General features: G+C 49.1%; 2 protein-coding genes across 3 annotated transcripts in view; one reads left to right on the top strand and one right to left on the bottom strand.

Annotated features, from left to right (window-relative positions):
• Positions 1-13,497, top strand: part of LOC148683979 (T-cell-interacting, activating receptor on myeloid cells protein 1-like) — an 86,582-nt gene that overhangs the window by 29,728 nt on the left and 43,357 nt on the right. The window lies entirely within an intron of this gene.
• The window catches only part of TTYH1 (tweety family member 1), a 63,489-nt gene that overhangs the window by 18,915 nt on the left and 31,077 nt on the right, over positions 1-13,497 (bottom strand). Inside the window, exon 3 of the mRNA XM_060281631.2 lies at positions 1,666-1,777. Within this exon, the coding sequence (XP_060137614.2) occupies positions 1,666-1,777 (112 nt within the window). The remainder of the gene's footprint in view (positions 1-1,665; positions 1,778-13,497) is intronic.

Below are 13,497 nucleotides of genomic sequence, written 5' to 3'. Positions count from 1 at the left end.
GACCCGAGTGCCAAGCTGCGCTTCGAGAACAGGCTGTCCTTACATGGGCGACAGAATGACTTAACCACAGGGTTAGTCCTGGAGATTGGCTCCCATCTTGCCAGCACGGCAGGAGCTTTTCTGCACTATAGTGGGGGCTGGCGGGGTCAGGCTCTGTGACCCAGATTATGCAAATCAAACATATTTGCTGAGATGTGTTCATTTCCTTCTTTGCACAGCCAAAGGGAAGAGGACATTTGAAAGTTTATCAATGGCTATGAGGTGCAATATGGAGGAACGCCTTTCTGCGTTCAGATGAGAGACTCCCTCTAGTTGCTGGGGACGAGCATAGGGCAGCTGTTTGCATCACATTCAGTAAGCAGCGAAGACGGAGCGTTGGATGAGATTGACTCGCACCCTTGGCTTGCCAGACGCCATGACCTTGCCTTCCACACAGTGGGAGGGAATCCGGTGTCGTGCTGTTCTAATGTTTTTTCGGTGCCTGTATTTTTGCTTACCCGATGGAACTTCCCCCAAACCTGGCACACTATTCTGGGGGTTCTCACAACCTTCCAGAGCCGAATTGGGGCATGTGTGTGTGTGTGTGTGTGTGTGTGTGTGTGTGTCGGTGTGTCGGTGTGCAGGGAGAAGGGGAGGGAAAGCCATGCTGTGCCAGCCAAAGTCCATGTGTGGGCTTCCAGTAGCAGGATGAGTTTGTTCAATCTGAACCACTGAGGCTGGTGGAGGCTGTTCTAATAGGGCCAATGGGCTAGTGCCCCACCAACGTCATCTCAGTCAGCCCCCACTTGCCTGCCTTCTTCCTTAAAAGCAACCCATAGGCTGACGGGCTGGCTGGCGCCCTTCCTGTTCCTCAGTCTCCGTTCTGTCATTGTAGAACTTAGCAGGGAGGAGGACAAGTTGGCTCTGCCAGTCCTTGGCTCTGGCGCCACCTACTGTTGGCCTCCCTGCCTTTTGCCCTACCAGTCCCAATAGACACTACCCATCACTGCCTGTGCCACACATGGCATTCTCATTCCACTCACCTGCATCACCAATACGCTACAGGTGTTCACCTTTAACACCAACTGCACTAGGCCTGCCCTTCCAATTTCCCTACAGGCTCTGCTGCTGACATCTCTGCATGCTGAGCAGGGAGGTCTGAAGGGGGATCTCTTCACACATTTGGCTGTAATGTGCTTAGACATCTCCTATGCAAACTGGAGCCCTGATCGTTCAGGGTTCTCATTCATCTGTAGGATTGTAAGTGGATAATAGCTGAATGCTCCGAAATCTCCCCTTTGGACCTTCTGTTCAGGGTGCTGAGGTTTCGGGGTGTAGCCAGAAAGGACAGGGCTGGCTTGCACACACCAATTCCTCCCTACACATGCTCTGATAATGTGTGGAGATGAATGCCTAGACATGGCTTAGCGCTTGCAACGATCTTAGCTGCCGTGTGCCATCATATTAGGGGCACTTGCAACATGTCGGGCACATGCTGTGCACATGTCCCTGGAGGGAAGAGGCATGAGTCAAATACCAGTGATCTAGCCAAGGGTTGCTTACAGCCAATTTCAACCTACGGTTCCTCTCTGGAAAGTGGAGCACAGGTTAAAAGCATATTCAGGGGTAACTGAGCATATAAACAAGTGCAGGGGGGTTTCCCCGCTCATTCGCTCACGCACTCACCAGAGCATCGATGGAGCTTAGTGTGTGGTTGGTGTTCAGCAGCGAGTATGTGACCTGGTACACCCCATCGTTGGTCTCGCTGTTTCCATAGAAACCGATGCCAATCCCAGCACTGTGTTGGGGGTGGGAGAGAGACAGGGAAATGGATCAGCATGCATTCTGGGTTTGCAGCTGGCACAACCCCGTTCCCAAAACAAGGGGAGGGTGTCCCTTAAATCCTGCATGGCCCCATATCTGTGCTGCTCATGCCTGTTTATACCGGGATATAAGAAGCAGAAAGTCCCAGCTGAATGAGGCCAAGCACCCACTGAGAGCAGCATCCCGTTCTCACAGCCACCAAGTCTATGGGAAGCCGGCAAGCAGGACTCGAGCGCAGGTCCTGCACAGCCCCCTAACGCTAGGTAACGTGGACCTAGAGCAGCCATGTGTGCTACTTCACAGAGGACAGTTCACTTTGTGAAGTACCGAGCCCGGTTTAATGAAGAACAGCCCTAAGGAGGTGAATGCAGGAAGGGCCCTTGAAGTTGGCCGTCAATAGTTAAGCACCTGTCAGAAGAGGCTCCAAACAGCCCCCAGCTCAGTCTCAATAGCTTTCCACACTCTTTGATTCAGAGCTTGTGCACTAAACTGGAAATGCAGAAAGCAGGTGTTTCGTCTGCTTCACCTATGCTATATTCCGGCTCCCAAGAGGGGTTGATCATTGCACAGTCTTTGAATGGAGGCCTGCCACAGGGCTTCTCTTGGACCCAGAGAAGGGAGGGGGGAGGGGGGAGCCTGGCATCCTGGGACCCAGCTGACAGTGCACTGAACACAACATAGCAGGAGGCAAATGTGGGGCTTTCCAAAGCAGGCTGTTGCCCTCTCCCTTTTGCAATCGCTTGCAACGTAGCCTCAGCATCCCGTGCAAGGCCCACCACCAATGCCATTATCTGTGGCGAGGGTGGGCAAGGGAACGCAGCAGACCTGTGTGGATGGTAACAGGCACATGTGGACTGTGGGGGGCCGGGTGTATATGGGATGAGCACTCATCCAGCCCGACGTCCTTGCAAACGGCTGTGTAGCCATTCTCCCGTAGAACCCAGGGCAGGAACAAGGAGGGATCCTCCTGCAGGCACAGTGGAGGGAATCTTTGCCAAAAAGAAAGAAAGAAAGGAGGAGTCACATCAGAAGTACTAGTGCAGATAGGAAGAGCAGGAAGGGAAACAAGGGAGGAGTGCGAAGATGCACTGGGGGAGCAGCAGCAAGCCAGGGGGAAATACGTCTAAGCTCCTTATGGCAACTGGCTGGGGATTGGGAAGGGATTTGCGCAGAGAGGGAACAAGTGAGTGTGAAAGGAACGGTGCACAAGAGAGACCCCGTTATTTCCCCACCCACCCCTCTCTCTTTCCTTCTCTCCCTCCCTCGTCCTGGATTGGGCCACCTAGCTGCGCCTGGCTCCTGACAACCGGCGTTTGCCCACCCCCTGGGCTCGCTTCTTAACCGTAATTATGGAGCATGCCGGGTGGGTAATTACAGTCTTTCTGGTAATGACACAGGCGTGCGCAGAACAGCTGCAACCAAAATGTATGGGGATTAGCACAAGAGGGACCAAAAATACCGGCGGTTCTTCCTTCAGTCAGACCTGCCCTTCTCCGCACATTCATCCACCTGAGCCACACTCTGAGGGGCAGTTCGCCAGAGTTCATGGACGGCTAGTTTTTGTTCTTACCTGGTGGTTTTTTTCCCTAGGCTAGGGTTTTGTGTGTGTGTTTGTATTTTAGTATTTTATCCAGGTTTCCCAGGATTATGTGGAGGATTGGTGATGGATCAGACTAGATGAATGCACAACTCCTGCTCTCCTTCCATTTATCTCTCACAACCTGCCTCCCTTTCCACCTGCTGCTGTACCCCAGCATCCTTAAATGCCACTAATTCAGTGGTGCTATAGTGACATTACATACGCATGTGCTTGTCAATAGACACTTTTTTCTGATCCCCCATGGCAAGGGTGGGGAACCTGGAGCTCTCCAGATGTTCCCAAACTCCAATTCCCACCAACCCCACTCAATGGTAGGGGATTATGGGAGTTGTAGTCCAGCAACATCTGGAAGGCCTCGTTGTGATTTGAACCTATTTGTTCATGCACTACCTTCTGGAGCAGCAGGGGGGGGGGGAAATGTTCCATGTTCTTTGTGACTCCCTTGTAAATATTTGAAGACAACTGTTATACAATGTCTCTTAATGGTTACTTCTTCAGCCTAAACCAGGCATCCCCAAACTTCGGCCCTCCAGATGTTTTGGACTACAATTCCCATCATCCCCGACCACTGGTCCTGTTAGCTAGGGATCATGGGAGTTGTAGGCCAAAACATCTGGAGGGCCGCAGTTTGGGGATGCCTGGCCTAAACCTTCCACCTTTCTTCATAGGATTTGGCATCCTGGCCACTCACCCTCTTTGTCCTCTAGACACATCCCACTGTTTCTATTTCCTTTAGGTACTCCAGGTGAGGCCTGAGCAAAGCTGACTAGAGGGGCTCCATTCTTACCCCTTGCAATCACAACAGTATATGGCTGTGTTGTGCCTTTAAACCACATTCGAAGCATAGCCTTCCACTCAAAAGAATTCTGGGCCCTGTAGTTTATCCCTCATGGCCTTGCAATTCCCAGAAACCCTTAGCAAACTACAGTGACCAGTATTCTTTGAAGGAAACAACGTGCTTCAAATGTGCTCTCAAGGTCAGGTGTGTACATGTTGATGCAACCCAGAATTGCATTTATCCTTTTAGATGCTGTACTGTTGTTACATCAGTGTTTGAATTATGGGGGAGGGGGGGTGATGGGCAAGTTTTTTGTACCCCCTCCCCAAATTTGGCCAGAGCATTGGTCCCTCATAACCCTACTAGAAATAGTAGCAAAAGGGGGCTTTTTTTGCAAAAGGAAAGAGGGAGATAGGCCAGGCCGGTCCTCCCTTTGAGTCAAGCATTGAGTTACGCTCCATGGGCTGAGTGGGAATCAATCCTTCTCAGGGAAGATCACTCTGACAAGAGTTTGGCTCCACAATGAACTCACTCAAGCGACCTCTCAACTAGTCACCTCATCTGCCTGAGTGTCCTCCAGTCCCTTACATCCATTCCTGGCCAGCTCTTGACGATCCAAGGGCCACAATCCTACCTTTGCACGAGCACCCAAGGAGGTTGTGGGCATGCCCACGAGGGAAATCTCCGTTAGCATGCCCGCTGCGTTAGCCCGGCCTGAGCTCTCCCCCAATTCCTGGAGCTAGCACTGCATTCACAGATCCACCTGCCTCTCCCTTCACACACCAACCCCTAGTCATTCTTCCTTTCTCTCTCCCTCCCATTCACCCTTTCATTCACGTACCCACCCAACTCTCACACAGGCCTTTGCCCACCCCCATCTTTGCCTCTTTCAGTCACACCAGGCCCTCTCTTTCTCTTTCTCCCTAAATCTCGTTTCTATGGCAACCACCTCCCTCCTCTCCTCCCTTGCAGGGCGGGGGCAGAGGCAGCACCATTCTCATGATAATAGAGCTTTTTCATTAGATGGGAGGCAGTTCCCAGACTGAAGGGTGAGGGGATAAAAAACAACAACCATGGGGGGGAGTGTTCCTGGCTCCAATCCCACCCCCTCCACATTATCCTCTCTATCCACCCCTCTCTTCCCAAAGGAGTCGGGAGTCTTGGTTCCCACCCTACCCTTCCCTAAACTCCCCAGAGCACATTCCAGTGGCACAAGGAAAAAGAAACTTGATATTTGGACCTCAAGAGTCTCAAAATCTCCATGTCTGGGAGATTGGTCAATTATAGTACCTGTTTGCACTCCCCCTGATGGAGCAACTTTGCAGCTTAGGGGTACTCCCTGGTCCATCTTTGTCACTGGAGGCCTAAATGAACTCTGTGGCCAGGAGAGCCAGCTTTGGTTGTGGCACCAACTGCGACCATTCTTGGACCAGGATAGCCTGATGACAGTGGTCCATGAATGGGTAACCTCTAAGCTTGATTCCTGAATGGTGCCCTTCTCTCTGGTCTGGAAGCTGCAGCCAGTGCAGGAATGCAGCACCCAGATGGCTCACAGCTTGGGCCCAAAACACCTTAATGTTGACCTGGAACAGATCAACAGTCTGTCTGTGAGCACTTAGAAGAGGATGCTGTGATTACTAAGACCCAGCAGGGGTTTCTCAAAAACAAGTCATGGCAGACGAGCCTCTCTCATTTCAGGAGAATGCTAGGATGTAGCGTATCTTTGAGTTCAGTAAAGCTTTTGACCAAGTTCCCCATGTTGTTATTTGTTTGGGGTGTTAAGCTGTGGCTCCTCTGATGCCTGGATCCAGCAAGTGTTAAAAGCTAATCAAGCCTTCTGATTCCTGGATGAGCCAAGCTAACTTCCTGGTGAGGTGATGGGGGATTAAAGACAAAAGGCGAGTGAAACCATGAATGTAAATGTTACCTTTATACAGCAGGAGGCAAGTTTACACCCACCCACACCCCTACCTGTCTTCCATCCAGGCAACCAAGAGGCATGGTCAGGGTTCAAGGACAATGTTCTAACCCAGCAAAAACCCTCAAGGAGGGTATGAACTAGGGCTGGTGAGGGGTGTGGCCTGTAGGGGAAAGAGTTTGGCTTGGGGAGAGTTCCAAGAGTCGGGTAGAGAGGGCTGAATTTGCCCTCCCCCCGGCCAGAGGTCCCCACCACAATTCTGGATGGATAGCACAGATTAGGGATACGTAGCACAGAACCCATTAGGGTTCGTTTGGTGGCGAGATTGTTCTGCCTTTGGGACAGTGATGCTCACTAGATGCCTTTTGATTGGTAGTTGCTGCTACTGCCTTACTCTGCTCTCCCAAAAACCACTCATCTCCTCCTCCTCCTGACCCTCGGCCCTCTTCCTGTTCCCGTCCACTAGAACTCTCTCCCACTCCAGAGGAGCCAGTCAGTCGTCTTGGCACTTCATTTGGATGAGCAAATGACCATTTACTGCTCCAGGCGGTTTCCGTGCAGAGGACGGGTGGCATCTGGCTGCTGGACCCTCCCTGCCTATCCGTCTGGAAGGGTTATTTCTCCCTGGGCTGGATGAATAAAGGTCCTCATGCTAAAAATATCTCCTAGCCACCCGCTCTTTTGATGCTCTCCAAAGAGCAAAGGGATCGCATAGGTTACCCATTCGCACAGTGTGGGGTGAGATGGACAGTTCTGCGAAATGCAGCCTTAGTTCAGAGTTAGCAGGGATTGAATGCGGCGGAGAAATTAAGCTTAGGCTGTCTCTGCAACCACACAGCCTTATACTGCCCCCCCTCTTTGCCTCAGGGTTGGAACAAGTTCTCTGCAGCTCTATGATTCTGTTTTTGGATGCTTAAAAATCTATGCTGCAAAGTGAATTGGAAGACTAGGATGGAGGGGCAAGAGGAGATAAGTTCCCTAAGACTATCCCACTTACACTGTTTTTTTATGCTAGATACTTCCCTCCCCACAAGTTGCTGTTGTTGTTTGGTTGCTGTTGCTGTTTTACCCCTGTGTTGAGAAAAGATGCAGGTATCCCAAACTTTTTTCTGAGCAGGGGTAAAAGTAGCTGGAAAAGGAGAGACTTTTCGTCTTCAGGAATCAGTCTTGTGCTTCAAATTGCAGCCTTGGCAGCTTCGTTGTATTTGAAACAAAAACAACCAAAACAAATAGCAGGAAATATAAGATCACAGGAATGTTGTTGTCGTTGCGGTTCTCCCCATCTGACTGGGTTGCTCCAGCCACTTTGGGTAGCTACGGTACCAACAAAATAGTAAAAAACATAAAATGAAACAATTAACAACAACAACAACAACAACAACAACAACAACATAATAATAATAATAATAATAAAATATATTTATACCCCGCCCATTTGGCTGGGTTTCCCCAGCCACTCTGGGCGGCTTCCAACAGAAGTATTAAAATACAACAATTTATTAAACATTAAAAGCTTCCCTAAACAGGGCTGCCTTCAGATGTCCTCTAAAAGTCTAGTAGTTTTCCGCTTGATTAACTTCTGCTCCTTTGCCACAAACAAGCCGCTACATAGGACATGACAAGTTTGCTGGCCTCCGTTTTTCCAGCTCCACTCTCTCCAGTTATACGTAAGTATGCACTGGTCTTTATCCTGGTCTCTCAGAGGTTGATATGCCTCATCTGAGAGCCCAGGATAAAGACCAGTGCATACTTATAACTGGAGAGAGTGGGGCTGGAAAAACAGAGGCCAGCAACAACAAGCTGCCTTAAACTGAGTCAGGCCATTGCTCTATCTAGCTCATTATTGCCTATGCTGACTGGATCTCTGGGGTCTCAGTCCAAGGTCTCTCCAAGCCTCATCTGCAGGGTCCTTGGATGGAAACCTGGGACATTCAGGATGCAAAGCAGATGTTCTAACGCTGAGCTACAGTCTTCCCCCAACATGTCCTAAAGCTACACAGAATGTACAGTTCTGTCTTCCGTGAACTCTGGGAACGATCAGTTGGCCCAAGACAATTTTCTGCTTGACGCAGAGCTCAAGTGCCCCCCCTACTGCCAACACTTTAAAAAAATCTTGCTGCTCCACACGGAACCAACCTCTGTCTTCACCTACAACCCCACACATTGTGTAATGCAGGCATAGGCAAACTTGGCCCTCCAGATGTTTTGGGACTACAACTCCCATCATCCCTGACCATTGGTCCTGTTAGCTAGGGATGATGGGAGTTGTTGAGTCATGGGAAAGATAGATAGATGAAGACATAGCTCTTAAAACAACCAGCTCTTTATTTTAGCTCTGAGTCCTAGACTGCACAATAGCTCAGCCGGCTGTCTATAGCAGTGCTCCCCAACCTTTTTATCACCGCGGACCAGTCAATGTTTGATAATTTTACTGTGGCCTGCTGAGGGGGGGGGTTATTGTTTATATTTTATTTAGATTGTTTTGATTTAATAATTTTAATTTAATTGTATTTAATGATCCTTAGGCGGCCCGGTACCAATTGATCCACGGACCGCTACCGGTCCGTGGCCCGGGGGTTGAAGACCACTGGTCTATAGTACTCAGTAACTTGCAACAGTAACAAACTTCCCCTAGTTACCCAATCCGTGAACAGCAGTCTCAATCCTTCATTTCCATGTAGTGGACCTGAGTGGGAACTGCAGCCACTGTGGGCAGGGTAAGAACTGCAGCCACGGTGGCCAGAATGAGTACTGCAGTCAAACTTAATACATAATACATAACAGGAGTTGTAGTCCCAAAACATCTGGAGGGCCGAGTTTGCCTATACCTGGTGTAATGTGAAGCAGGTCACTCTGTGCCTGAATACCAGTTTCTGGGGCTCACGAATGGGAGAGCGCTATTGCATGTTTCCTGCTTACAGTCTTTCCCTGGGCATCCCATGGGCCACTGTGAGAATGGAATGCCAGGCTAAATAGGCCTGATTCGAGTAGGGCCCCTCCTATATTCTCATCTAGAAAGGGCGTAGTAAGTTCTGGTTAGAACTGCCTCCAAACGTAGTAATTGCATTCAAGCAAGTTCTAGCAATAACCTAGCAACAAGCAACGAAAAGGTTCTAGTAACAAGAGACGAGCCATTTTTTAACAGCAAAGGACTTCGTTACAGAGAACACTGCAATGTTGGTCTGTTTCTGTTGACACTTGTACAGGCATCGAGTGTTGACGCTATACAAAGTACTAAGGATCTACTATATAATCTGCTAATGAGAGGGAATCCGTCATGTTTCGGTAACAAATTTAAGCTAGTACAAAGTGCTGCGGCTGGTTTTGACCAGGGACTGTTATTTGGATCATGCAGTTCTGGGCTTATGGCAGCTTCGCAGGCTACCAGTCTGTTTCCAAGCACAATTCAAAGTGCAGATTGCAGCCTTTATAGCTCTAAATCAAGGCATTGGGAATCACAAGCCCTGGGGCCACACTCCTTTCTAGGCCATACCTATCACTGGCCCTGCTTTGCACCCTCCTCGATTTGTTTTTTGCCTGGCTGGACTGTGTCCTTGACCTTTGATAATGCTCTTTTCTTTTTCGCTATGTATGGAGTGCTAATTTTGGATTGCCTTTTGTTGATTGCTGAGTATTGTCTTTGTTTTGTTTTTAAAACTAATAAAGCATTAAAAAAAAAAAAGATACCGTAATGCCCTTGGTTGCCTGGCTGAAGGATATGGAGCAGGGTGTAAGTGCATTTGAAAACTAGCCTGCTGTGCAAAGGTAAAATTTGCATTCATTGATCTGCCTACATTTGCTCACCACTGGTGGGTGGCCCCCAGGAGGTTTCCTAGAGGGGAATGGTTTAAGGCAGGCATGTCCAACCAATAGATCGTGCTCTATCGGTAGATCCCTGGCTCATCCTGGTAGATCACGGGACCCTTATCGATTGTAGGATTAAATAAAGTTTACCAAAAGTTAACAAATAAAAGCTGAAGAACTCTGGGCAATCCTACCCCCAAAAAAGCTCAACAACTCTGGGCTCAACAACTCTGCAATCTACCCACCCCACGCACGCTCCTCCTCCCTCCAATGACAATGGGTAGATCACTGCCAGGTTTTTTATACTGGGAGTAGATCCCAGTCTCTTGGGAGTTGAACGTGCCTGTTTTAAGGGTTTCTCTGCCACCTACAGGAATGCATTCTGTCATCTGTAGTCCAATTGGTTCAACTCTTCTTGTTCAGGGTTCTGTCAACCCATTTCCATCTCCAACCAGGCCCCGAGACAATGCCTCTTAAGTAGACTATTAATATGCATGCAAACGAACACACACACACACATTGCTTTCAGCTGTCTTGGGGTGACTTTGTCATAGCTGCCAAGTCTCCCGCTGAAAAATGCGGGATCAGCAGTGGCGCGGCACCGGAAGTCGCTTCTGCACATGTCTGGACATGAATAGAAGCAACTTCCGGTGCCGGCACTGCCCGATTTCCGGTGCCCAGACATGGGCAGAGCGGCACCCGAAATGGAGCCTCCCTGGCAGGTAGGAAATCCGGGGGATTTCCGGGATTTTTTTCTATTCGGGATAACAACGGGAAACGGATTAAAATCTGGGGGTTTCCCGCGAAAAATGGGAGACTTGACAGCTATGCTTTGTGTCTAATCTACTGAGCCTGGAAGCATGCAGTTGGGAGGTATCTGGAGAAGCAAAAAGGAGTGCAAGGCCCATTTAGAAAAGTCATCTGTCCCTATATTACAGAGGACAGTCCTCTTAAACTCTATTAGAAAGAGTTCTCCATCTGAAGAGCGGTCTGATCCAAATTCAGCTTAAAAAGCCATAAGAAGAGAGGGAGAGCAGGAACAGCTTTGAAGTTGTCCATCAGCACTTAGCACAGGGGTCAGCAAACATTTTCAGCAGGGGGCCAGTCCACTGTCCCTCAGACCTTGTAGGGGTCTGGACTATATTTTTTGGGGTGGCGGGAAATGAACAAATTCCTATGCCCCACAAATAACCCAGAGATGCATTTTAAATAAAAGGACACATTCTACTCATGTAAAAACACGCTGATTCCTGGACCGTCCCACAGGTAGGAATTAGGAGGAGTGTGAGCCAGATCCAGTCCCTGGGCCTTAGTTTGCCTACCCATGACTTATAGCACTTGGACAGCAGACTCAACTGCCAACACAGGCCACCTCTTCAAGAGTCTTGCCCACTAAGGATGAGGTGCGCCGTATTTCTGTTGAAATTATAATAACCACGTCTAAATGTGCACATGCAAATCCAAGCCCCCCTTTCCCCCAGTGATGCATTTCTTCTTTTTGGCAGTGAATAAGTGGCCACCTGATCTCCACTGGTGTGAGAATAGCATTTTGTGACACAGGCCAACCACCCCATAGAACAGGACTACAGCCGCAAGGGACACGCTTGGAAGCAGCAAGTTCCATTCCAATAAAAAACAAATGGAAAACATTTCTATGTGAATGTTTTTGAGGTGTGGTATAAAGCTCACATATCTTAGTAAAGGCTGCTATTCAGATAGCTCTCGCAGCTTGCTTGCACAACTAACTATCCTAAGATAACCCCTGAACTTACACCAACCTCAAGCAGCTTGTTTACATGTCCAAGAGGAGAATCAGATTCTGAAGTGAGTTAGGAAAAGAAGTTAACAACCCCCAGCCAACATATGGGCGTCTTAATGCCAATATTACACTCTTCCAATTTATTTTTAAATGAAAAAGCGGCCATGGGAAGCTGTCAGTTTTGAGTGGAAAAAACGGCAGCAGAGGGAGGGAGGCTGCTTAACTCTTTCCTCCCCTCTGCTTTTAAAAATCAAAATTACTTCCCCCAATCTGTTTTCCTACCTTGGGAGTAAAAGAGAGAGCTTACGGTATATATATTTCCTCTGTGGGCTGCAAGGGAATTTGAGTGCAAAAACAATCAGAGGAGAAGTGGTTACTCACAGTTTCTCCCCCACTGTTTGTCTGCTCACAGTTGCAGATTCCCATGGCTTTTCATTTTAAAAATAATAACCCAAAATCGGGAGACCTGTTACGCTCTGCTCCTGTTTAATGTCTAGCTTGGCCTTCCATCACACATCCTTAAGCTAACCATCCAGGGTTGCTCACACAAGTAACAGCGTTTCTCATCGGCATTGCAAACTCGGCATAGCTGAGAAGACACCCTTGCTGTGACCACACACCACAGTTGAGATGCTTGCTACCCTGGAGAAAACCATTAGCGGCACTTGTGAATGAGCCAAGACAGGCAGCACCCCCCTCTTAAGACAGCGTTCCTTTAATACTTGCATTGGTGGAAGTGTTTTGGAAGGAAGAATTTCAGCAAGGGCAGCTTTCTTTCCTGTCAGGAGAAACAATAGAAAAAGCGGCCCTTGTTGAAATTCTTCCTTCCACCACTACACAACTGTTAGAGGAGGCTTTCCCCTGCATTACACCTGGCAATCTCATAATTAATATCCTCACCTCGCCTCGCCCTGTCTTGAACCCGTGACCCCAGGCTCTCGCTCATGACGGTTAAGGAACGTCCCTAGCAAGGTGGGGGCCACAAAATGCCATTAGCATAAATGGTGCGGCCTGTATGTAAAGCACGGGCCTTCCTCTAAGGCCGAAGCCAGCACTTAGCAACCCCTTAGCAACAGCTTTTGTTCCTCGCGCCATGGGCCGATCCCGAGTCCATTGTTGGGCCTCTATGCTGTTGGGAGGATTTGGAGCGATTGTGCGGTGGGGCAGGGTCTCTTTAAGCACTCTTCCCCCCATGCTCCCCCACCTACCCCAATTGGGGCCAAGGACACAGAGGAGCCATTATTCCCGCCATGAATGGGTACAGTCTTGGCATGAATGGGAGCCTTATTTTTTTTTTGTGGTTGCTGGGCTCGTTCCCAAAGCGGCTGGGAATGAACCCCGATGCGACCCTTGTCAAATCAGGACAGGGATGGGGTGTTCTTGGGAAGAGAAGGTGTGGGGTGGGGAGGGGAGGAGAGGAGCTAGTTTTCCCTAATGAGAAAATGGGGGACATGGAGTGGCGCAGATTTGCTCCAGCATTTTTTGGGTCGCGGTAGAAAGAGGAGAGCGTGTATAGAGACAGAGGAATCTGCCTTATGCTGAATCCATCTAGGTCAGCATTCTCTGCGCTGACTTTTAAGAAGCCATCCCTGGAGATGTCAGGTGTCCCAACAGGAGCTGGTCTGGGGACCCGGAGTAGCCAAGATGCTGAGGAGGGGGGCACAGTGACAAAAGGGCCGTGTGTTTGGGTGTTCTGGAGAGAGGCTGCCTGCCTGCCTTCATTGGCTGAAGGTACTGGAAACTGCTGCATAATAATAATAATAATAATAATAATAATAATAATAATAATAATATATTATTTATACCCCGCCCATCTGGCTGGGTTTCCCCAGCCA

This window comes from Zootoca vivipara, chromosome 12 (genome assembly GCF_965207765.1).
Source record: "Zootoca vivipara chromosome 12, rZooViv2.hap1.1, whole genome shotgun sequence".
NCBI lineage: Eukaryota > Metazoa > Chordata > Lepidosauria > Squamata > Lacertidae > Zootoca > Zootoca vivipara.
This window is presented reverse-complemented; position numbering and strand designations above follow the sequence as displayed.